General features: G+C 39.7%; 2 protein-coding genes across 3 annotated transcripts; one reads left to right on the top strand and one right to left on the bottom strand.

The window, feature by feature from the left end:
• The first annotated feature begins 7,070 nt into the window (after nucleotides 1-7,070).
• Nucleotides 7,071-17,102, top strand: si:ch73-234b20.5 (uncharacterized protein LOC449923 homolog). 2 transcript variants are annotated; one of them, XM_037692263.1, is made up of 3 exons: nucleotides 7,071-7,126; nucleotides 11,869-12,039; nucleotides 16,700-17,102. In XM_037692263.1, the coding sequence occupies exons 1-3, from the start codon at nucleotides 7,124-7,126 to the stop codon at nucleotides 16,835-16,837; spliced, it is 312 nt and encodes a 103-aa protein (XP_037548191.1). In that variant the 5' UTR covers nucleotides 7,071-7,123; the 3' UTR covers nucleotides 16,838-17,102. The 2 variants fall into 2 exon arrangements, with proteins under 2 accessions (XP_037548191.1, XP_037548192.1); XM_037692264.1 differs by lacking the exon at nucleotides 7,071-7,126 and adding an exon at nucleotides 7,431-7,519.
• Nucleotides 17,018-21,815, bottom strand: hnrnpd (heterogeneous nuclear ribonucleoprotein D; the record flags this gene model as incomplete). The annotated part of the gene is made up of 6 exons (XM_037692557.1): nucleotides 17,018-17,408; nucleotides 18,656-18,752; nucleotides 18,825-18,980; nucleotides 21,256-21,352; nucleotides 21,436-21,567; nucleotides 21,648-21,815. Coding segments are annotated over 5 exons (624 nt in total), but the record flags the coding sequence as incomplete, so codon positions are not given.
• Nucleotides 21,816-22,380: the final 565 nt, after the last annotated feature.

Genomic DNA, 22,380 nt, shown 5'->3' with positions numbered 1-22,380 from the left:
TGATAAAGTTGTTAAATCTGAACAGAAACAGCATTACCCTGTCTGAAGTTTAAATGGGATGAGTTTTTATAAGATATTAGTTTCATTGTGTGAGCGAGGAATCCTTGATAAAATCAGCTTCGTTAGGAAAAGTCAACCACTCAGTAACAAGTCGTGCACAATTTATAGCTTGTTAGGATTACTGACAATGGTCTTAAACAAGTAACTGACCCAAAGACAACTCTCAGCAACAACATTAATCACAAAATATCATACTGCATAAGAACAGCTGCATATAGTGCTAGACACTTTATGCAGAGCAGGGCACACACACATCAAGTGAAAGCAGAGAGACAAATAAATAAATAACAACAACAGAAATCGTTTATTGAAAAGGTAATTATAAATTTTACAAGGGCGTATTAGGGCCACGCTGTTAAGAAGCATTTTTTACACAACATCTTGAAACAGGATAGTAGATGTGTAACAATAAAAGTGCACTGCTCTGTTTTTTGTTGTTGTTGTTGTTTTCAGTCCCAAACATACACATGAAAAACTCATGATTTATCTAGCATTTCATGTCAGGGGTATAGTAACTCTGATTTTGGAAGAATATAATGCATGATTTCGTTGTACTACTGTGCAAGGATAATAAAAGCATACTGATTCTGAAAATATTCTGTTATAGTTTACGTTGTATAGTTTTTAGTTACTGTAAAATTAAAAATACTCCATGTTAAACAATGTTTCCTCTTTTACCTTCAGGAAAGCGCCCACCAGTTACACTGTGTTTCTGCTGTGCAGCCTACGTGGAAGTTCTGGGTCAGCTTGTGGTAAGTCCTTTGTACATTGTGTATTTGTGATAATTGGATCATCCTCCAATAGCCCTGTTCTTCTTACTTCTCAGTTATCCATCCATCCATCCATCCATCCATCCATCCATCCATGGATGGATGGATGGATGGATGAGACATTTGGATACTGAAGACAGGAAACCGTACATAAGCAGCCAAGTGCTGAAGACATTTTGGTGAGATGGCCAGCACTTTTCCTAATGGAAGAGGAATGTGTTTTTTCCTTTTCTTTTAAAGCAGCTCGCCCATTCATGTACTAACAGTTATACTGTCGGAATAAACAATTTGAGAAGAGATTACACATTCAAAAAGGCTGATCTTAAAGCAGTATGATCAACCTAATGTACCTACATAATGTAGGTAAATATAGATGTTTAACAACCTGTTAAAATTCACCAGAATGCAGGAAATGGCATCTACTTTATTCAAAATTTTATGGGGGAGGACCCCCAGAACCCCCCACCCTCCACCAGTGTGTCCCCCACAATATAAATGCTTCTGGCGCTAATGAAATAATCATCTGAAAAAGAAATTTACATCTAGAAAAAAGAGGAATTAACATTTTTAAAAGCAATATTTATGAATGAATGAAACTGTAAGAGCCAAATTAACTGTTATGTGTTGTTTAACTGTTATGGTGGCACTGGTGTTCAGATTCGTCCTACCCCTCTGGTAATTGCATGAGGGGCGTGGTCACATGTTACTTAGCTGATCTGGGTCATGGCACCAGGTGCTGGATTAGTAGTTGTTGTTGTTTTTTCGTAAACTTTTCCGTTGAACGTCACCTTTTTTGATTGACATCTTCATTGCCATTTGTCAGTCGTACTTACCAGCGATGTAATTTAATACGGGCACTGTTTGCTGGACGGCTAAAGTTCATTGTGCTAGTTTTAAAATAAATATGCAAAACACACGTTGGACTCAGCATGGCTCATTGGAGACTCATCACTGAGCAAAACCTATTCAGCCGGCAGCGACTTTATTTGGGAATCGAAGTCGCTGCTTTTAATCAACAGAAAAAGTATCTTACAGCGTGACTGAGCACTGAAGAGGACTTGTGGATGGATTGATGACGCTGTGGATCGGATGAGTTTTTGATACGTTTGGACGCTATTCTCAAATAAGTTCTTGTATACGTTGTAGTTGACGAGTTGGATGGAGGAAGTTTGTGGAACGCAGCGCAACACACCCATCAGAGGCGGTGGGACACGGTGACTCACTCTGTGTATTGGTGGAAGTTTTGAACAGTTTGGACGTGTCATCGTTTGTCCATTGGGGACATTGGTTTGGTGTGTGTGCACATGCTTGATTTGACAAGCAGGAGGAAACTGCTCTGCACACTGGTTTGCACGGTAGAAAAGCACTGGCTGTGATTTGTCTGTAAAGCTGTCTGAAGTCATGTGATGCTGTTTGATGAAAGTGACGATGAGTGAAACAAAAGAAGCTGAATGTGAACTGCACGAAAAAAGTTTTGCAAAGCCGACGGCCAAAACGCTTGCTTATAAAATGGAAACTTTGCAGAAAGAGTGACAATCTCGCGTGAACAAAATTAAAGGATTAGCATGTGATGTTAAAGAGTTTATGAAAAACGATGACAATGCAAAAAATGTGCAGCTTAAATTGGAAAAAATGAATGAAATGTCTAAAAATGCAAAAGCAGCTCATGATTCATTTATTTTATTGATCCCTAAAGATGAACAAGACACTCATTCTGAATGGTTTGAAGCAAAAGCTAAATGTAATGCTGATTTTGTTGAAGATGTGAAACAGTGGCATCTTGAAACTAGAAGACCTTTTGTGGGAAAAGAATGTGCCTACTGCTGTTACTTCAAATGTTTCTTCTGCGATTGTTTCATCATATGAGATGGTTTCTTCCACAAATTATCATCATAACATGTCAAAATCTCCAAAACAGTTTAAAGCAGCATCTGACGTACAGGATGAAATACAACCAGGTGACAGTGTTTCAAATATAGGAAGCAAAAGAAGTAAAGGAAGTTCCTCAAACTCCAGAGTGTCAAGTCCAACATCAGCACAGATAATGGCTGAAGCTGAAGCAGCTGCTCTGATTGTAAGTCAAAAACTGCTTAAAGAGGAACATGCCTTGGAGGAACATGAGGCACAGTTAAGAAGACGAAAAGAGCATCTGGAGCTGAAAACAAATATTGTGGCCACTGTTGCAAAAATGCAAGTTTTGGGAGGCTCTAAACTCTAAAGGATCCATCATGAAAGGAGAAATATCTGACGGTATGGAGTCGTATTTTGATAAGATGTAGTGAGTCACGTGTGGTACGTGTCACTTGTTGTATGACAAATATATGGATATATATTTATGCATACTTTTCACGAGTTCTTCATCTTTCTGACTGTGTAATGCCGTGCATTGAATTTAAAGGAATGCGAACAAGAGACGTTATTACCTTTGACCCATCAAATGAATGGAATCATTTATTTTCAGAATCAAAGTTTAACATCAAACATTTACATTAATTTGGCAAAATATGAAAATAATAACAGACAGTTTCACAAATAATGAACTTCAAATCACTCGGCGGTGATTTGAGGACTTTGCTTCAGATATTTCTAAAAATATCTGCACTGATTTATGAGAGAGAGGTGAGTTTAAGAGTAAATTGAGATTTATCTTACAGAGGAAATATGTGAGGGAAATTTAATCTGTTTAACCAGAAATTGCACGCTCCGTCCGATCTCAGCTTCTCACGGTACACTTGGTCAAAATAGAACCATCTACCTGTTGATGATGAATCAGCGTCGGAGTAGTTCCTTTCTGACTCGTTTCAGCGTCTCCGTCGAGAACTACCAAACCTTCAGAGAGTCGTGCGTAGTTAGCTCAAAACAGAATTATAATCCCAAAAACCTCTGGATTCTTCATTGCTCTCTTGGACTCTTCATTGCTCTGAAACTTTCAGAACCGGCTGCACTCTCAATCTAACATGAACTGGGAAGTTGCCACATTTTATTTGGGTCGACTTCCTGTTCAATTTAGAGCTTTCTGATTCGTGGAAGGACCAGAAAGAGGAGTGGTTTTGACGTAAGGTGTTTATCAACAGTCGAGGTCAGAGAATGAAATTTGTTTTCACATACAGAAAAGATTATTGCAGAAGCAGCAGACTTCGTGGAGTCATTTACTCTGATATCTTCTCAAATAGTTAAACATGACATTTCTTCTTCGGTAAACATTTTAGTTGACCGAAAACCAACCTTTCACATACTTACGACTTGACTCATTTCAGACAGGAAATCAAGAAATGCATATTCAGGTGATTTCTTCTTTGAATGAGGAATAAAAATCATTACTTACTGTTTATGTAAAATAAAAATGAGTAGTTCTTTTCAACCTGTAAAGCATTGAGTGAACTAACACAATTTGATTATCAAAACATTTGTAAGACAGTAATGATTATAAAGAATTGTCTTTTCTGCTTGATTAATTCAAGAAAGAAAGTCATCAGATGGCCCAGACTTATTCAGATCAATGAAAATAACAGTCTCTGTCCATCTGGTAGATTTGAGGTCAGATAAGGGTCAGACCAGGTTCACTACAAAGAGAAGTGTTGGAGCTGATGATCTTCTACATGTCATGCAACCTGTGCACATCCTTCAAAAGCAAGATGATGCAGATTCACAACCTCTCATAACTGCAGGTTGAGTTTCTCCTGACCGGTAGGTCCCCCTCCCCCACCCCCCCCCCACCCGGGTCATTCCCAAATCAGTTGTGATAATTACAAGTCACCTATTTAACTCATTTTACAGATAATACAGTTCAATCCATGTTCAAACATTATCAGATTTTGTATGCGAGTATGGTCTTGTTGTTGATGACTTTGTGTATAAAAAGAAATTTAAACTGTTTTTCAAGTGTGTTTATTATATTGCAGTTAATGTGCTTCCATAGTTAAAATATAATCAGAGGGATTTGATAAAGTACTTGTTTGTCCACCCATCTAGCATCACTACTGCCCCAGCTCCAAGTATGAGTGACAGAAGTTAAAATGTACCGTCAGGATTATGCAGATTTGTGAGGAACTGGGAGCAACACAGGCGAGGCCCACGGCACTTTGTTTGAAGGATTCTGGCGCAGACTCTGTTAAATAAACTGTATATTTGACTCCGCCTACTATAACTGTCGTTATGTGTTCATCTAACGAGCAGCACCCTCCCAGTGTTCAGTTAGTCGTGTGACTCATGTCCACTTCCTCTTTATCAAGAAACTGCTGTACATCCCAAGTTAATCTGCCAGGAGGGTCCTTCAAGATTATCTGCAGGATAATCAGGCAGATTTGTGAGAAAAATTAAAAATAAATGAGTGAAGTGTTGCATTCATTCTGCACCCACTTCCACACAGATAACATTTATTCCTCTTCCTTCTCTTGACCTTTTATTTACTTCTCTGTGCAGCTCTGATGAATAAAAAAAGACACACAGTTCTCACATAGTGTTGTGTTAAGGTGCATGGCAGGAAGAAAAACCTGATAGGACAAACAGCACTGAGATGGTTTGAGCGTTTTAAATGCTGGAAAAGCTGCAACATCAAAACACCACCGACCTCACTTCTTCTACATCTCTATGAAAAATAGGTCTTTTGTTTTGTTGGTCTGTAAGGGTGTATTTGATATAGGAATGTTTTTAGCTTTTTGTAAGAAATTAAAATGCTCCCTAAATGCTGACTGGTTGTTTTTGTTAGACATAAATAAGGAACTAAAATTAAAGGCCTCGCAGTCTTTGAAAGAATGCCCACCTTTTATGTCGAGGTCCTGCTTACAAAACACATTTTTTAGTTTGTTTGAAGTGTGAAACTCTCAGCAGGTGTAAAGTCGCACATGCTCACTCCAGGTGGCTGCAGTCAAAGGTTTTTCTGCGCTAACATCAGTTACAATAAATTAATTCATTCAACCTTTATTTAAACAGGTTAGTCCCATTGAGCCAGGAGGACATTTACAAGAGAGACTTGAGTGTTTTTTGTGCTACTCACTGTTTTACATCATGTCGAAGCAAACCAAAAACATCCTTGGTCCAAATGAACGTTCATGCATTCACAGATTTGGATGTAACTGTGATCCAGCACCATTACACACAGCATGTGGCTGTGTCCGGGTTGCCAGATAAGCATGAATATGTTCTTCTACACCCCGCATTTTATGTGCACATGTTCACCAAACACAACACACACCTCATCTTACATTTTCACTCAGCACAGAGGACAGTTTGGGTCAAAATACAATCATTTTAAAGCAACAGTACAATCTGGCAACCCCTCCTGGCTTTGAAAGTACAGTGTTTCCACATTAACAGGCTCTTGATTTGTTTATTCTTCCCAATAAAAGTGAAAAAAACAAAAACAAATTAAAGTTTCCAGAGATCACCCAAAATCACTTTAAGTGAGGAAATGACAAAGTTGTAGCAGTTTTGGTCAAACCTGGTAAATGATGATATCTTGTGTGATCTCTTAGCACTTGGAGTATGTGTTGGAAATGACTGTCAGCTACTACCACATCGAGGTTTAGTTCAATATCTGCAATGCAGCCTTTTGACTTGTGTTTCTGCTTTTTTAAATTCTTATAATTAAACATTTTAACAACAAAACATGGATCTATGCAGGCCCCAGATTAAAGCAAGGATGTGTATCTCTGTTTATCTTTATCTTGTTTTCCCTCATACACAGTTCTCTCTCCGAGTCCCAGAGACTGTGTGTGCTGCAAAGCATGCTGGGTAGCCTTGTGGAAATTATATGAGCAATCTTTCTGACTGTTTATGTTTCTGCGTATGGAAATGGGTTTTTCTTGTTAATGTCCCGATCATGTTTGCTTTGACGTTTATGCTGAGGTTTCTGTTTGTGGCTGTAAACTGACACCAGGAGCCAGAGGTTGTTCCCAGTACGTATACTGGTAAGTGGGAAGGCCCAAATGTGTAACAGTGGTTGCAGTAAGTCTTACAGAAGGAAAAAAAAAAAGTATTTTGTTTTAAATTAATGAACAAATTGACAGGCTGGACTTAAATCACCTGTGGGTCCCCAGTAAGATAGCCCTGCTTATGTAACTGAAAATGCCAAGTTCCTGTTAAACAAACAGAGTTAAACGTGAAGGCAGCACAGTGTGGATCTGTTTTCAGCTGCTGCTGAAACAACAAGCTGCACAGGATGAGGAAATGAAATGAGGCAAGCGAGTGAGCTCAGCCCTTTATTGCCTTGCAAATATCCTGGTGTTGAAAACACACAGCCCTTTGGCCGGACCTATCAGTAGAGCACTGGCCTGGATCCACGCTGACAGCTGATGGTACGTACAACACAGAACTAACAGCTGAACTGAACAGATCTTTTTCTTTCTTTAGAGAACTAATCCGGGGTCTTTGTGTGGGTGATGGTGAGACTCTTTAGTTCAGACTGAGCAGCAGCCTTTTTTTTTTCTTTTGAAAAGCAGGAAATGAAAAAACAGCTCGACTATGATTAGTGTTTAAAGTTCTTTGCTCCATTGAAGCCAGTAAGACTTTGATTGAGGCAACTTGTAGTTAATGAGTAACTTTTCAGAGGTGCAACCTTTAGCAAGCGTTCGTTCAACTCTGTCTGTGTGATTCACACAGTAGCAAAAACCATTGGACTTGTATATCAGTCTGTTCTGTGGCCTACTATAAAAAGATTGGTTTGATTTCCTGTTGAGTTTGCTGCTATGGTAAGTGCTGATCTTTCTTTTACTGATGTTTGACTTAGATTAGATTTTATTTCAGTTCTTTTTGATATTACTTAATGCCTTGCTATTGACGTGTAGCTTTGATTCCATCATGTGATTTCAAAACAGACCCACAGTCCTAGTAAATGGGCCCAAATTTGTTGGTTGTCTTTCCAGGAAAGTCAAATAAAGACATGAGAATTGGTATGGAAGTTGGCTGTGACACTTCGAACCATTTTGAACTGTTTTGTGGATGCGTCAATGTTTTAATTATTCCAGCTTTGGGTACAAATGAATACAGCAAATTTAGGAGGCCTTCACAACCATATCCTGCAGGATTATTAAAGTTCTTATCTTCAACAGTATTTTTCTGAAATGAGTTCAAAATTGAAAATATCTGTTGTGCCAAAACGCAACCTTTTCAAAAATGATGATGTCATAGTCATCACTCTAACCTATGACCCCAGTCATAACAGACATACCAGTAATGACAGATGACAAGCTTGTATGTTCGTGATGGCGCTATCGACACGGGCTTCTAAACAGCAATACAACATGTACATGCAACATAGCAAAAACACAACAACCTTATGATTCATAATTAATAATCCAAGGCCAAAACCGTTTGGATCACTTTGTTGAACTGTCAGCCATAAAACAAAACTTAGTTTACATTATTAGTGTTTAGTGTATATCTTAGACCTTTTAGAGTATCATTTAGCATATATCAGTGTATATCAATGATGGGATCAGCAGCATATAATCAGCAGCACAGATAAGTCACATATCACCAATTAAAATGACGTTACAGTGATCTTTTTTTCTCCTTATTGATTATCCTGGTTAGGGATTCATGAGTCTTAACAATCTCAGGGTAGAAGCTGTTCCTCAGTCTAGTGGTTCTTCACGTAATGCTCCTCAACCTCCTGCCTGAGGGGGGCGGAGCAAAAAGTGTGTGTGCTGGGTGAGTGGGGTCCTTCATGATGCAGGTGGCCCTCTTCCTGCATCTAGAGGTGTAGATGTCTGTGATGGTGGGGAGACTGACTCCAACAGACTTCTGTGCAGCCTTCACCACTCTCTGCAAAGCTTTTCTTTCTGCAGCTGTGCAGCCTCCATGCCACACGTTGATGCTGGAGCACAGGATGCTCTCCACTGCACACCTGTAGAAGGAGGTGAGGACTGAGCTTCCCAGTCCAGCTCATCCCAGCCGTCTGAGGAAGTAGAGTCTCTGATGAGCTTTCTTGATCAGGATGGTGGTGTTGTTGCCCCAGATGAGGTTGTCATTCAGTTGCACACCCAAGTACTTGTAGCTGGAGACCACTTCCACTGCAGATCCTCCTATGTTTGCGGTGGGGGGTCGGTGTGTTTGTTCCTTCTGAAGTCCACGACCATCTCCTTCATCTTATTCACATTGATGTGAAGGTTGTTCTTCCTGCACCAGCTCTCCAGGTGTTCACCGCCTGCCTGTAGCTGGACTCATCGTTGTTGTTTATTTTGTCCCTTCCATTTATCATCTAGTTTTATTTGAGGGTAGCTGTGGCTTGAGCTGGAAAAAGGTAGGGTGCCTTCCCTGGGTTGGGGAGGAGGTCCTGCCCCAAGTGGAGGAGTTTAAGTATCATGGGGTCTTGTTCACGAATGAGGGAAAAATGGAGCCAGAGATCGATAGGCGGATAAGTGCAGCATCTGCAGTGAAGCGGGTGCTGTACCAGTCTGTTGTGGTGAAGAGAGAGCTGAGTCAAAAGGTGAAGCTCTCGATTTATTGGTCGATCTACGTTCCTACCCTCATCTCTGGTCACGAGCTTTGGGTTGTGACCAAAAGAATGAGATCACAAATACAAGTGACCAAAATGAGTTTTGTCCACAGGGTGTCTGGGCTCTCCCGGGAGAGACTCAGAGTAGAGCCGCTGCTTCTCCATGTTGAGAGGAGCCAGTTGAGGTGGTTCGGGCATCTGGTTAGGATGCCTCCTGGACGCCTCCCTAGTGAGGTGTTCTGGACACGTCCCACCGAGAGGAGACCCAGAGGAAGACCCAGGACACGCTGGAGGGACTATGTTTCCCGGCTGGCCTGGGAACACCTTGGGATTCCCCTGGAGGAGCTGGCTCAAGTGGCTGGGGAGAGGGAAGTCTGGGCCTCCCTACTTAGGCTGCTACCCCCCATGACCCGACCCTGGATAAGTGGAAGAAAATGGATGGATGGATGGATGGATGGATGGATGGATGGCAGCTGTGGCTGAATGGCTAAGAGCAGTTACCCTCCAATGGAAGAGTTGTGGGTTCATTTCCACCAGCAGTCACATGTTGAAGTGTCCCAGGGCCAGACACTGAACCCTCATTGCCTCTGATGTGTCTCAGCGGTGTGTGAATGTGATCTAAAAGCATGTGGGTTGGATTTGTAAATAGCGGTCGATAAGAGGTGATAATTCAGTTGAACAGTCAAAAACTCACGGCCACACTGGTACTGAGAATTTCACAGTGCTTGTTACACACTCTTCATCAATCTTACAAGGCCTGGTTGAACGGCTGCTCTCTCTTCATACAAGAAGCAAACAGAGTTCATACAACCTGTAACGTTACCTTTGAGTTAGAGCATTCAACTATAAAGTCCATCTCACAGTCCACATGTCCATCGTCAAGCATGCTCCTCCCGTAACACTCTACTGAAGGTAGTGGTGCATGCCTGTGACATCACTTACCTTAACTTGAGCAGTCTTAAAGAGAGACTACACAATTACGACTGTTACACACTTGTTAGTCTCTATCGGAGTACTTTGTATTAGTTCAGTTACCGGTAGCTTTTGTAGAGATGTAGTAGAATGTTGTATGAATGTGTGTGGAGGTACATGAGGGCACAGACTGTGTTGTAAGGCGCTTTGAGTGTCTTGATTAGATAGAACAGCACTTTATAAGTACAGTCCATTTACCATTTATTTCCCCTTGTGGTTTATTTTTATGTCCCTTGTGTTTTGATTCAGCCATGTTTCATGTGTCAGTTCTCGTTTTCACTCTCAGCCCATTCAACTTACCACCTGCCATTTTCCACTTACCCTTATTCTACATAAACTATGTCTGGTCACCACTGTAACAGCGCTTCACTGTCTTGACTACCTGTCAGATGTCTCGTTCCTCCCATTTGTGCTCCCCTGTGCTTTGTAAGTAGTGGCTGCAACGCTAACCCTTTTTCATATTTTAATAAAACAAGTTTTATTTTACCCAAGCTCATCAAGTCTGCATGCCTCTGGGTTCAATCCGTTCATGGACCGTCATGTCTGGTTCTGATGGAGTCATGTTGTACAATCTTTAAGTGTATTACATCAAACTACAGCTTCTTAGTGGAGCACATCAGAGAACAGTATTATTTCACTATGATTATTAGTTTATTCAAAATAGATTTTTTTTTACTTCTGATTACAGTAATCCTTGGTGAATATATTGAATAGACTGGGTTGGGGTAAATAAATAAATAATAAAAACTGTTCCTACAATAATTTGCCAATTAAAATTCCAACATTTAATATTTTTTCAGTGTTTAACTGTGGAATGCAGACTGCATTAAGACAAAAGCAGAATCTTGTATTTGGTTAATGCTGTTGTATTTGCCGTCTTATTCTTGTTTTTATAGTTTTATGGATCCACTCAACATCCTGTTTTCTGTTTCTAGTGTATTTTGGGAGCATAGTTGTTTTGTCACATCCATGACTGGCATCAGTGGTGTAGTCTACATTTTTGTAGTGGGTATACTGTGCTTAGTAAACAAAGTAGTAGAAACAATGCCAATCAATTTATGTAGATTTTTAAGCATATTGAACATTTCCAAATTCCCTGATGCTTATATTTGAATAAATGTACAACAAACTTTGTAAACTGTTGAGTTGGATTTGTATTAAAAACATGTAGATTTTATAAAACGGTATCAAAAACATGTTCGAGTATTACCGGTAAGTATTAAGTACAGAATTATGCAATAATTTGCTGAATAAGAGAATGTAATAAACAAGCTCTGCATATAGACAGATTGTTACAGAAGCATTTAACAGCTGTTTAACGTATCAATAACACGTGCCCAATGATATGTCAAGTATCAATGGGCACTTTTAAATGAGTATACTGAAATTCTTAAGCTTTTCTAGTGGATATACTCCGTAAATCCGTGTATCACGTAGACTGCACCACTGCCTGTTGGGTTTTTAGTGTTTTCATGTCAAAGACATTTCTAGAAATGGTGCTGTGCTTATGAGGATACTTTCAGAAAGAACAAATATAAAGATTGTTTTAGGGGAAACATGTTCCCATGTGGTCAAAGCCTTGAAATCTGACATCAACAAAACTGACAAAACCTCTCCTGTTTCCCAAAGGCTGACCCGAACCCTCAGCCAACCACCTCGGGCTCCTCTGGTAAGTTTGACCAGGTCCAGAGTCAGGTGAACGAGGTCAAAGTTATCCTGAAAGACAACATCAACAAAGTGTTGGAGAGGGGGGACAGATTAGATGATCTTATTGGGAAGACGGATGAACTGCAGGACTCTGTGAGTACTGAACAATACTTTGATCTACTCTTTTAATCCAATGCATTACTGTTACTGAATATTTATTTTGATATTAGTATTTATAGAAAAAATGGACTTCAAGCTTACAGCAGCTTTTATTCATTTGATGGATTAGAAATGAAATATTTAGAACTTGTTTTATCAGATCATATCAGATTTTCATCGTGAACAAATTGCAAGTTAGGCTGTTTATGGTATTACCCTGAAAAGACTCACCTGCTAAAACTTTACATAAGTCCTTTCAAGCAAAAAGGTTGACCCTGTTGACTAAAGCTTTCACTAATACCATCTGTTAAATTCTCTGTAAACTGCTGGAAGATGTCACATTACCCTTCATTTAGCAAGTTCACTGAGTGAACGTAAGAATCTGTCTTGATGAAAGTGAACAAGGTTTTTAGTAAGAAAAATGTAAATATGAAGTGTGGAAGGGTAGGGAGGAAAAATGAAAAGACTGCAAACAATGAGAGGATTCTAACCCTTGGAAGTCCCTTTAAATTTCTGATGGTTCGTGTTCCTCATGGGGAAAACACACCACCTTATTTAACTGCTAAAAACTTTATTTTTTCCAACAAAAATTTAGTCTATTTTAGAGCTTTCTCAACTTTAAAAACGTCAAATTTACACGACTTTTTAAATAAACACTGAGTTTTTTTTTTAATCAAAGTCTTTTTATTGTTTTTGTTTTTTTTAATATCAAAAATATAACCAAAAAGACACATACAACAAACTAGAAAGTCTCGTCCCACCCCTCTGGATCAGCTGTACAGGCACTGACACATATGACACAAATGACTGCCACGTGTCCCAAAATTACCCGACAGGTCCCCTCACAGTGTATCTAATCTTTTTCCAATGAATATCATACATAACTTCTCTTATCCAGTGTTCACATGCCAGAGGACGCAGATCTTTCCATCTGCATAAAACATGTCTCCTCCTGGCTAGAAGAGAGCCTAAAGCATCATATTCTTCTCACATTTGCTGAAAGATGCATCCACATGGGACCACCCCAAACAATGAAATGAATGGTGACGGGTTTTTCCACAAATCCCAGAGAAAATATCAAAAATAGATTGCCATTAGCCCTGCACCTTTGTACAAGTTCAGAATATGTGTAAGAGCATAGCTGGAGTTTGTTTACAGCAGTAACATGTAGGATCCAGGTCAGTTTGAATCTTAGTTTGTCTTTGGACCAAATCATACGTTGCACCACCTTAAATTGAATTACAGCATGTTTCAGACAAATTGAGGATGAATAAATGTTCTGGATGATCTTTCACCAAACTGAGTCTGATATGGATTCCTCCAAGTCCATTTCCCATTTCATTTTAAGGGAGTCCAAACTGGTCTCATGGTATGAACTGAGCAGTGTATAGATCTTGCTCAGGGCCCCTCAGTATCAGAGCTCGCACTCCAAAATCTTAACCACAAAATGTTTAGAGGGGTACAAATGAAAACGATTAAGAAAATAAAACACAAAATGCCTTCATTGCAGATATCTGAAAAACTGTGACTTGTAGATATTAAAATTCTGTACCAGCTGCACAAGAGGCAAATTTATGATCAACTTAGATATATTGAATGTACTCCATTTAAGTCCCAGGCATCAAAGGCTTTAATGAGGGAGTAAATGTGATTATTTGACACTGATGCCACAAACAGTAACTGTGAGTTAAATGCTGTCCTGAACTTCCACATCTTGACTGTCCAGATCACAATGGGGTTGGTATTAGTTGAAATTGGCTGTTTAAAAAGCAACTGAGAGCAAAGTAATGCAGAGAACTGGATTTAATTGAGGCCCTCTCCAAAGCCACCCGATTGGGAGCAAGAGAATCCTTTCTTGACCAAAATAATAGAGCTCGGATAATATATTAGTTGCCCAGTGCATGAAATTAGGAAGTGACATGCTCCAAGACTGCTCCTCCTTGAATCGCCACCTTATTGTGGAGGAGTTTGTGCGCCTGAATGACCCTAGGAGCTATGCTGTTGCGGGCAATTGTAATTGCCCCTGGTTGGATCTCCCAAGGCAGATTGTGCCTATAGGTGACAAGTCAGACAAAGAGCGAGTCAAAAGACTTTTATGGACAGTAAAAAACAAGAAGCTCATTGTCCCTTGCCTGGACGTGGGTTACTGGGGCCCCACCCTGGAGCCAGGCCTGTGGCTCGTCGGCAAGCGCCTGGTCTCTACCAGTGGGGCCAAGTCAGGCTCAGCCCGAACGAGTAGCATGGGTTGGCCTTCCTGTGGGCCCACCACCTGCAGGAGGGGCCATAGTCAGGTGCATGACTCCATGGGCAGTGGCTGAAGGGGCCTTGGCACTCTGACCCTGGCTTACCAAAGTTGGCTCTTGGTACATGGAACGTGACCTCTCTGGTGGGGAAGGAGCCTGAGCATGAAGTTGAGAGGTACCGAGATACAGCTGGGCTCACCTCGACGCACGGCACGGGCCCTGGAACCAATGTCCTTGAGAGAGACTGGGCTTTATTCCACTCTGGAGTTGTCCATGGTGAGAGGCGCAGAGCTGGTGCGGATCTACTTTCAATATTATAAAAGTACAATTACATTGTACTTTATCACTGCATTATTCAATTCAATTCAAATATACTTTATTAATCCCAAAGGGAAATTATTTTGTTGTTGTAACTCGTTATCCTCATTTCATTAAGAGATGTTATAGACACTGATGGCTGTAAACAGGAAGGATCTCTTGTAAAGGTCCATCCCACAGTGGATCCTAAGAAACTGGCTGCAGATGCCGTCCAATCCGTCCACCCAGACTCGGCTGGCCTCTTGGTTCCCCTGGACTGTAGGACCACCTGAATCCTGAGCTGAACTCCTCCCAAAGCGATGGCCACTCCTCCCAGCAGTCTGCCGAGCCGAGCTGTGGACAGCCAACTGTAGGTGCAGAGGGACGATCCTGTCCTTCCTCTGTCATGAGCCATGTTTCCTGCTAGTTCCAGGATCTCAGTGGTCAGACACTCGAGCACAGCTGGCAGGTAGATGAGAATGCGTCCACATAACATCCTTTTCAACTCATTTGAGAGTTTGGACCATAGATGAGATATTATTTGAGCTTTTGAGATGTTAATCAGCTGCTGCTGTTGTAGAAAACTGCCTTGTTGCCATGGTTACGCATCATAACAAATGTCCAAAGCCAAAAAAGTCTCAGTAAAAATCCTTCCAGCTGCACAGCATCTGATACCAGAGGAAACAATCATCCAAAAAATATGATTTACATCCAGAAAACCAGGAATTAAAGTTTCCAAAATCAAAATCTCAGAATGAAAGCAACAGAGCTGCTCCAACATGCAGCCACCTTGAGCGGCGCAATTCTAGAAAAAAAAAAAAAAAAAAAGGTTATAAGCATCTACAACTATATCCTAATAAAAAGGTTTACAAATGCTTATTGTGCTTACAAGGTGGTAACTTAGTCTGAAATGTTTAATGTAATTCTAGATGAAAGATATAGATGGCAGATTTGGCAATAAACTGGTCAGTTTTTTGTCTCTGTCACTCTTTATAAATCATTAATAATTGTTTATTATGCATTGTTTATAACTGGAGTTCAAAAGAGGGAGCACATCACCCCCACTGGCTGCCTGTTCATTTTAAATTATTTTGTTAAAAGTTTAAATGGTCTTGCTCCATCCTACCTCTCTGAGCTGCTTCACCCATACTCTCCTGCTCGGTGCCTCAGATCAGCTGATCAGCTGCTCCTGGAGGTGCCGAGGTCCAAACGGAGGCTCAGAGGGGACAGAGCTTTTTCTGTTGCTGCTCCAAGACTGTGGAACGATGATCTCCCTCTTCCCATCAGACGAGCCCCTTCACTGTCCAGTTTTAAAACTGTTAAAAACACATTTTTACTCCCTGGCTTTTAGCACACACTGAATTTTGCTCTGCACTGTTTTCATTATTTTTTTTAATTGATCTTAATGTTTTAACAACTGTTTTTATGTGTTGAAATGTTCTTGATTTTATATGTACAGCACTTTGTGGCAGCTGTGGTTGTTTTAAAGGGCTTTATAAATATTATTATTATAGATGAATTAATGTATCTATAAACTGTTTATTAGCATCTACAGGTGCTGGTCATAAAATTAGAATATTAAGACCAACTGCATGGTCATTGCAGTAATCCAGGCAAAAAGAGCCCCAACTAGGTACTGAGATTTTCTGATACTGAACTTGGGGTTTTCATTAGTTGTCAGTTATAATCATCAACACTAAAATAAATTAACATTTGAAATATATCAGTCTGTGTGTAATGAATGAATATAATGTACAAGTTTCACTTTCTGAATGGAATTACTGAAATAAATCAACTTTTTCATGATATTCTAATTTTATGACCAGCACGTGTAAAGTGGTACCAATAAGAATAAGTGTATTATTCTTAAATTGCACATAAAATCCCAATTTTCCAACAAACGCCCATTTGTTTTATAGAGTACACATCTAAAAACCTAAGGGTTCAAAGCTTTTTACAACTTGAAATACTCTTTGGCTCAATAAAAAAATGGAGCTGCCAAACAATATTTAAAATGTCTAAAGTGAACACATCCAGGGCCTTTTGAATTTCAGCATGTAGCTGTTTTTATTGATGCTTCATAATCATTTGACTGATGTGCTTTCTGATCTTAGGCCAACTCCTTTCAAAGAACATCTACACGAGTTGCCCGAAAATACTGGTGGAAGAATGTTAAAATGATGATCATCATCGGTGTGGTGGTGCTGATTGTTCTGATCCTCATCATCCTCGCTGCCACGGGTGTTATATAAAACTCATGAAGTGATGATTTATATTTTGAGAGCAGAGTGTGCACAATGTTTAAAGGGTAAATGATTATCGAGAGGTCTTTCTGTGACGTGATGCAAAGATAACATTTAGGAAGCAGAATTTAGGTTTGCTGACATGCAACACTCCAAATGTTTGTAAAACCACTTTTAATGAAACACAAATCCACAAATGTTTTATTTTATTCTATACTTTTTCACTGTCCAGTACACCATGTACATATAATGTATGTTTATGACTGTAGTAAAACATGTGACTGATGAGCACAATAAAAGGCTCAACTGCCACAGCACTGAACACACGAGTGATTTGTTTAATCAATACAAGTCAGCTGGGGAATAAATGAAGCAATTCACAAGCAGTATTTGAGATAAATACAAAAAAACAAGCTGGAAATGCTAATCTAAACAATACAAAACACCAAAATACTTGGGTGAATACACAGAAAATGTACTGTCGGTGTTTTTTGCATTCTTAAAACTATCTGTGATCTTTGCTGATCATGTCTTTGCCCAAAGCTCCACCAGCGAACAGCAAATCTGATCACTCTGAAACCTACGGAGAACAAACAAACACAAGTCAGCTATAGGAGAACAACAACCTGACGAGATACAAAAACACAAATCCCCAGGGTTTTAACTTTCAATGTAACGGAGGCAGGAAAAACCAAGTGACAGCAATTATTTTAACAGCTTACATTTTAATAAAAAAACGTAAGAGCGTTAAACTAGGGATCCTGAAGTGTGAAAAATTGAAGAAGCCAAAAGTACTAAATGGAAAAATAAAACTTTCATATTGATCAAAAATACACATTTATAAGAACATGCGAATTTCTTGACGTCTGGAGAGATTTTTTATTTAATCAATGATTTTAAGAAGAAAAATGTGTTAGGGAAATTTAACAAAAGAGGAGTCTTTTCCATTGCTGTCAGTAAAAATACAAAAACAGAAGAATACAATTACACAAATTAAAGCACTTCATCCCCCAGCACAGTAGAGTCCAATACGAACCAGGTTTAAGCTCATGGGCTACTAGCTAAACAAAGAAACAAGCATTTTAAATAAGATTAGGAATGAATACATTAACATTAGAAACTGGAAACTCCAGAGAAAGCTGTATGTACCCTATAAAAAGCAAATTGTTATTTTTTCATATTTATAATCATTACTTGTGGGGGAGTAAGGGCCTGTAAAAAAAAACGACAATTACATGTGTATATTTTAATTTATTACATAACAGTTGCAAAGAACTTAAAAAATGTAAAAAGATGACAAAGCTGCATGTGTCCCATACTGTTTAGTCTAGAAATGCTGATACAGGATGTTGTAAGACCATACCAAATGGAAGCATTCGAGAGCGTACGCTTCTCGTACCCGGTCCGCATTGAGCGGGCCCTGAGAGTATCGGAGTCAGCTCATGGCCTGCAAGGAAGCTCCGCTGGCAGGTACAAACAAGGTATGTCAGAGTTAGGACACAACACACTTCCTTTTCTGTTTTCTCTGCACATCCTTAACTTTGGCATCCATTTACTGTAGTAGCAGAACATTACCTGTTAACTTTACACTTAAAAAAAAAGACAAAAGAAAGTGCCAAAAAACAAAAAAAAAAAGTAGCAGAGGGCCAGCTGTTAAATATAATTGCCACAAGGGCAAAACATTTATGCTACTATTACTGTAAAGCACATGAGGGTGCTGAGAAAAAGAAGTTTACATGAAGAAATTAAACAAGAAAATTACAAAACACCAACGTTGGCATAACTACTAAAAGTTTAGAGTGAGCGGTATAGTTTGTTAGTACCTACCTACTTCAAGTTGAGGGTCAACTTCTTTAATATGGCTTGTAGCTGTTGGTGTGACCACCACGCCTTGGCGATTTGCTATAGCCCCCAGATTCATCAGCTAGAGTGGCAGAAAATGACATTTTGGTTTGACAAGTAAAACAGTGTATAAATCAGCTTATCAGATACTTACCGCTGTAGTCTGTATATCCGTAATAATTGTTGTAACCAGAGTAATCATAGTCGCCATAGCCCTCATATCCTTGATTACCGTAACCATAACTGTCGTAATTCCCATAGCCTTGATTCCAGTAGTTACCATAACCCTGGTTCCAGTCCTGGTTTGGACCTGTTTAAACAAAAAACTTTGCAAATTATGTCACACACATCTTTGAATGCCTTTCAAAAACTTACCAACAAAAACTTTGTCATCATGTTGTATTCTAAGCAGTCAAATTAAATTTCTAGACTCTAGACTGCAGGTTGGAAATATTGGAAAAAAAAAAAAGTTCTCTAAAAATCTACAGTTGGTGTATTGCTCCATCCATCTATATTTTCATTTATCTGTGGTCAGGTAGTAGAAGCAACAGGTTAGACATCCCTTCCCAGCCTCTCCCCTGATGTTCCCAGACCAGTAAGAGATCTCCAAAATGACACCAAGATTTTTAACATTAGAGCTGGAGGCCAGATTGCTGCATTTATCCCCAACATGCTCGGGTCCAAAACTAAAACCTCAGTTTAGCAGAAAAGGTAGGGTCACCCAGGGTTTTAGAGTTGAACCCTAAATTTTACTGTAATTTAATTTATATTACTTTAAATGTATTAAAAATACGAGAGAAACGTTTGATGGGTAATCGCATATCAAAATAACAGAAACTAAATGTCTTAAAGACAGTCCATTAAAAAAAAGTTAAAAAAAAAAAAAAAAGGTTTGTAATCTCATTCATCCAGTTAGATAAAAAAAAAGTTAAATCGTGTCATCTGGACCAGTTTTTTTTTTTAAGTGTTTCATCCTCCATCCAGAGGACTTCCTCAGTCTATGGCCTGCCAACCAGATCTGTCACATAGGTAGCCTTCACTGCTGTGTTTCAAGACACCCTCCTTCCTGTTGGAATCTCAGAATTAGACTTTTAACATGTGCAAACAGAGCACACCCATCTAAAACAATCAAACATCATGTACAACAATCAAATGTTTTGTCAATTTACTTTCATTAAATTTAAAAAAGTCTTCTAATTGTACAACTAAACAACAGAATTGAAGCACATGAAGGCAGCGGCAATGGAGATACTGGAGCAGGTGTGAGTGGTGGGGGTGAGTGTCGAGCTAACCAGGCTGTCGTACTCGGGCAGGAGCTCACAGGCAGCCGCCATGAACAGCCGGAGGAGGAGCCAGGGGGTTTATGTAAACGTAGATGTTTAACCCATTAAAATACACCAGAATGCAGGAAATGGCTCCTACTTTATTCAAAAATTTCTGGGGGAGGAACCACCCCCTTGCTATTTGTGTTCCTCCATTGCTGATTTACAAATTAAGCATTGATAAACTAACTCTTTTAGTTTGAACTGTATACTAATTTTTATGATGAATGGCGATATACAATATATATATATCAATATTTTTTTCTTTCTGAAAAGAGATCCAGGAAGTGGTTACAAGAAGAAGTTTAGTAATATTGTGTATGCTGTTCAGTGTCAGGAGGGCTGTGATCAGTCTTACATCGGGGAAACTAAACAGCCACTGGCCAAAAGGATGGCCCAGCACAGAAGATCAACATCATCAGGCCAGGACTCTGCGGTCTACACTCATCTCCAGGCCAGCGGTCACTCTTTCAGGGTTGAAGATGTTCACATGGGCGGCTGTGGCTGAGTGGTTAGAGCAGTCGTCCTCCAATGCATGAGTTGGGGGTTCGAATCCACCAGCAGTCACATGCCGAAGTGTCCGTGAGCAAGACACTGAACCCCTCATTGCCTCCGATGTGTGTCCCATTAGTGTATGAATGTGATCTAAAGCTCTGATTAGTCTCTTTAGAATGATTTGTTCAATTAGCTTTGTATAGATCTAGTATAGAGCTGTATGAATGGGTAAATGAGGCACAGATTGTTGTAAAGAGCTTCGAGTATCCTTAAATAAGATAGAAAGGCACTATATAAGTACAGTCCATTTACCATTTACATCCTTGATAGAGAGGAACAGTGGTTTGAGAGGAGTAAAGGAGGCCATCTTTGTGTAAAGAAATCGTCCATCGTTAAACAGGGGTGGAGGCCTCCGTGTTCAACTGTCCCCCTCTTACAATGCTGTGATTGCTAGTATCACTCAACCCCCTGTGAATAGTAAACAGCCATCAGTGTGCTAATGATCCATTGTTAGGCTGATGGTCCTTCTTGATCATGTGAGCAGCTGGTTTTGGTTGTCAGCAGCAAACTGGTTGATCCACTCTGAGAAGGTGCTATTTATAAGACTGAGCTGAATACAGCACCTCAGACTGAGGAAGTCTTTCGGATGAGAGACGAAACATTTCTACTTTTTTTTTTTTGAATGTCCAGAGGACCAGATTTAACTTTAGATTTTTCTACCTGGATTATTGAGCATGCATCAGGATATCAAATGTGTTCTTGACTCACCACCTCTTCCTCTAGACCTGGACGAGTTTCCACCTCTGCCTCCCCAGTTCTGCTGCTGCTCGTATTTCTCCTTTGACACAGCCATCTTTACCTCACACTGAAACACGCAATAGGATCATTTTTTTATTTTTTTCATTAAGTCTCAACAATAATGTGACTTGGAAAAAAAAAAGACTGCACCTTGCTGAGTCCGATATTGTGATACTTTTTCTTTATGGTTCTCTTAACTGACGCATTATCTTTGAATGTGATGAAGCAGAAGCCCCTCCTTTTGTTAGTTTTGTTCTCCATGGGAAATTCAATAGACTCCACCTGATTGCATCAAAACAATAAGATCCCTATGAACTATAGTACAACTGCAAGGTCAGTTTGTAAAGCAGAAGGCAACACACCTCTCCGAAGGTATCAAAATGCTCTCTGACTTCCTCTTCAGGAGTGTCTGGAGACAGACCACCAACAAATATCTTCTTCACAGGCTCATCACTCTTCATGGCCTTTGCCATTTTGGGGTCAATTGCTTTCCCGTTGAGCTTGTGCTCCTTCTGAGAGGCAACCTTTATAAAAAAAAAAATGGAAAAAGAGAAAATAAGTTGAGTGACTTAAACTTCTTTTAAAACTAAACTATTGGGTTTGAAGTCCAAAATCAAAATATTTTTAATTTTCTCACAAAGGGTCTTAAGAGCCTTTGATCATGTAAAAACTCATGTGATTCTGACCAAATCTTTTAAGTCTGTTTGTGTGTGATGGTTTTAATACTTTTAGTGGCAGAGCTGAGAAAAGAGTAAGGCTAAAACAAATATTTGTCACCAAAATTAAAAAAATAACACAAAAAGGTCTCTAAACAAAGTGACTGTAAACAAACAAAACCAATGTTCCCAGTCTCTGAGGGACTGAATGGTGAATGTTTGTAGTTTTGGAGATGCACATTTTTCTGGACTGGAACAGAACTGAGAATGCAAGGTGCAAGATACTCAAGTGGGTAGGTTACACTGTGGAGAAGAACAGAGGGAGTTTGTTTGTTTGACCAAAGCTCCTGATCGTGGTGGTGGAGTTTGTGCACCTGAAGTATCCTAGGAGCTGTCGGGGGCAATTGTAATTGCCCCTTGTAGGGTCGCCCAAGGCAGA

Source organism: Nematolebias whitei, chromosome 18 (assembly GCF_014905685.2).
Source record: "Nematolebias whitei isolate Nwh7 chromosome 18, NemWhi1, whole genome shotgun sequence".
NCBI classification, from domain to species: Eukaryota; Metazoa; Chordata; class Actinopteri; order Cyprinodontiformes; family Rivulidae; genus Nematolebias; species Nematolebias whitei.
The sequence above is the reverse complement of the archived record's forward strand: the minus strand, read 5'-3'. Positions and strand labels throughout refer to the sequence as shown.

What these genes read in the sequence shown, in the direction of transcription:
- si:ch73-234b20.5 (XM_037692263.1), top strand. An exon ending in CGGATGAACTGCAGGACTCT is followed by an intron (nt 12,040 to 16,699) that starts GTGAGTACTGAA and finishes TTCTGATCTTAG; the next exon opens with GCCAACTCCTTTCAAAGAAC.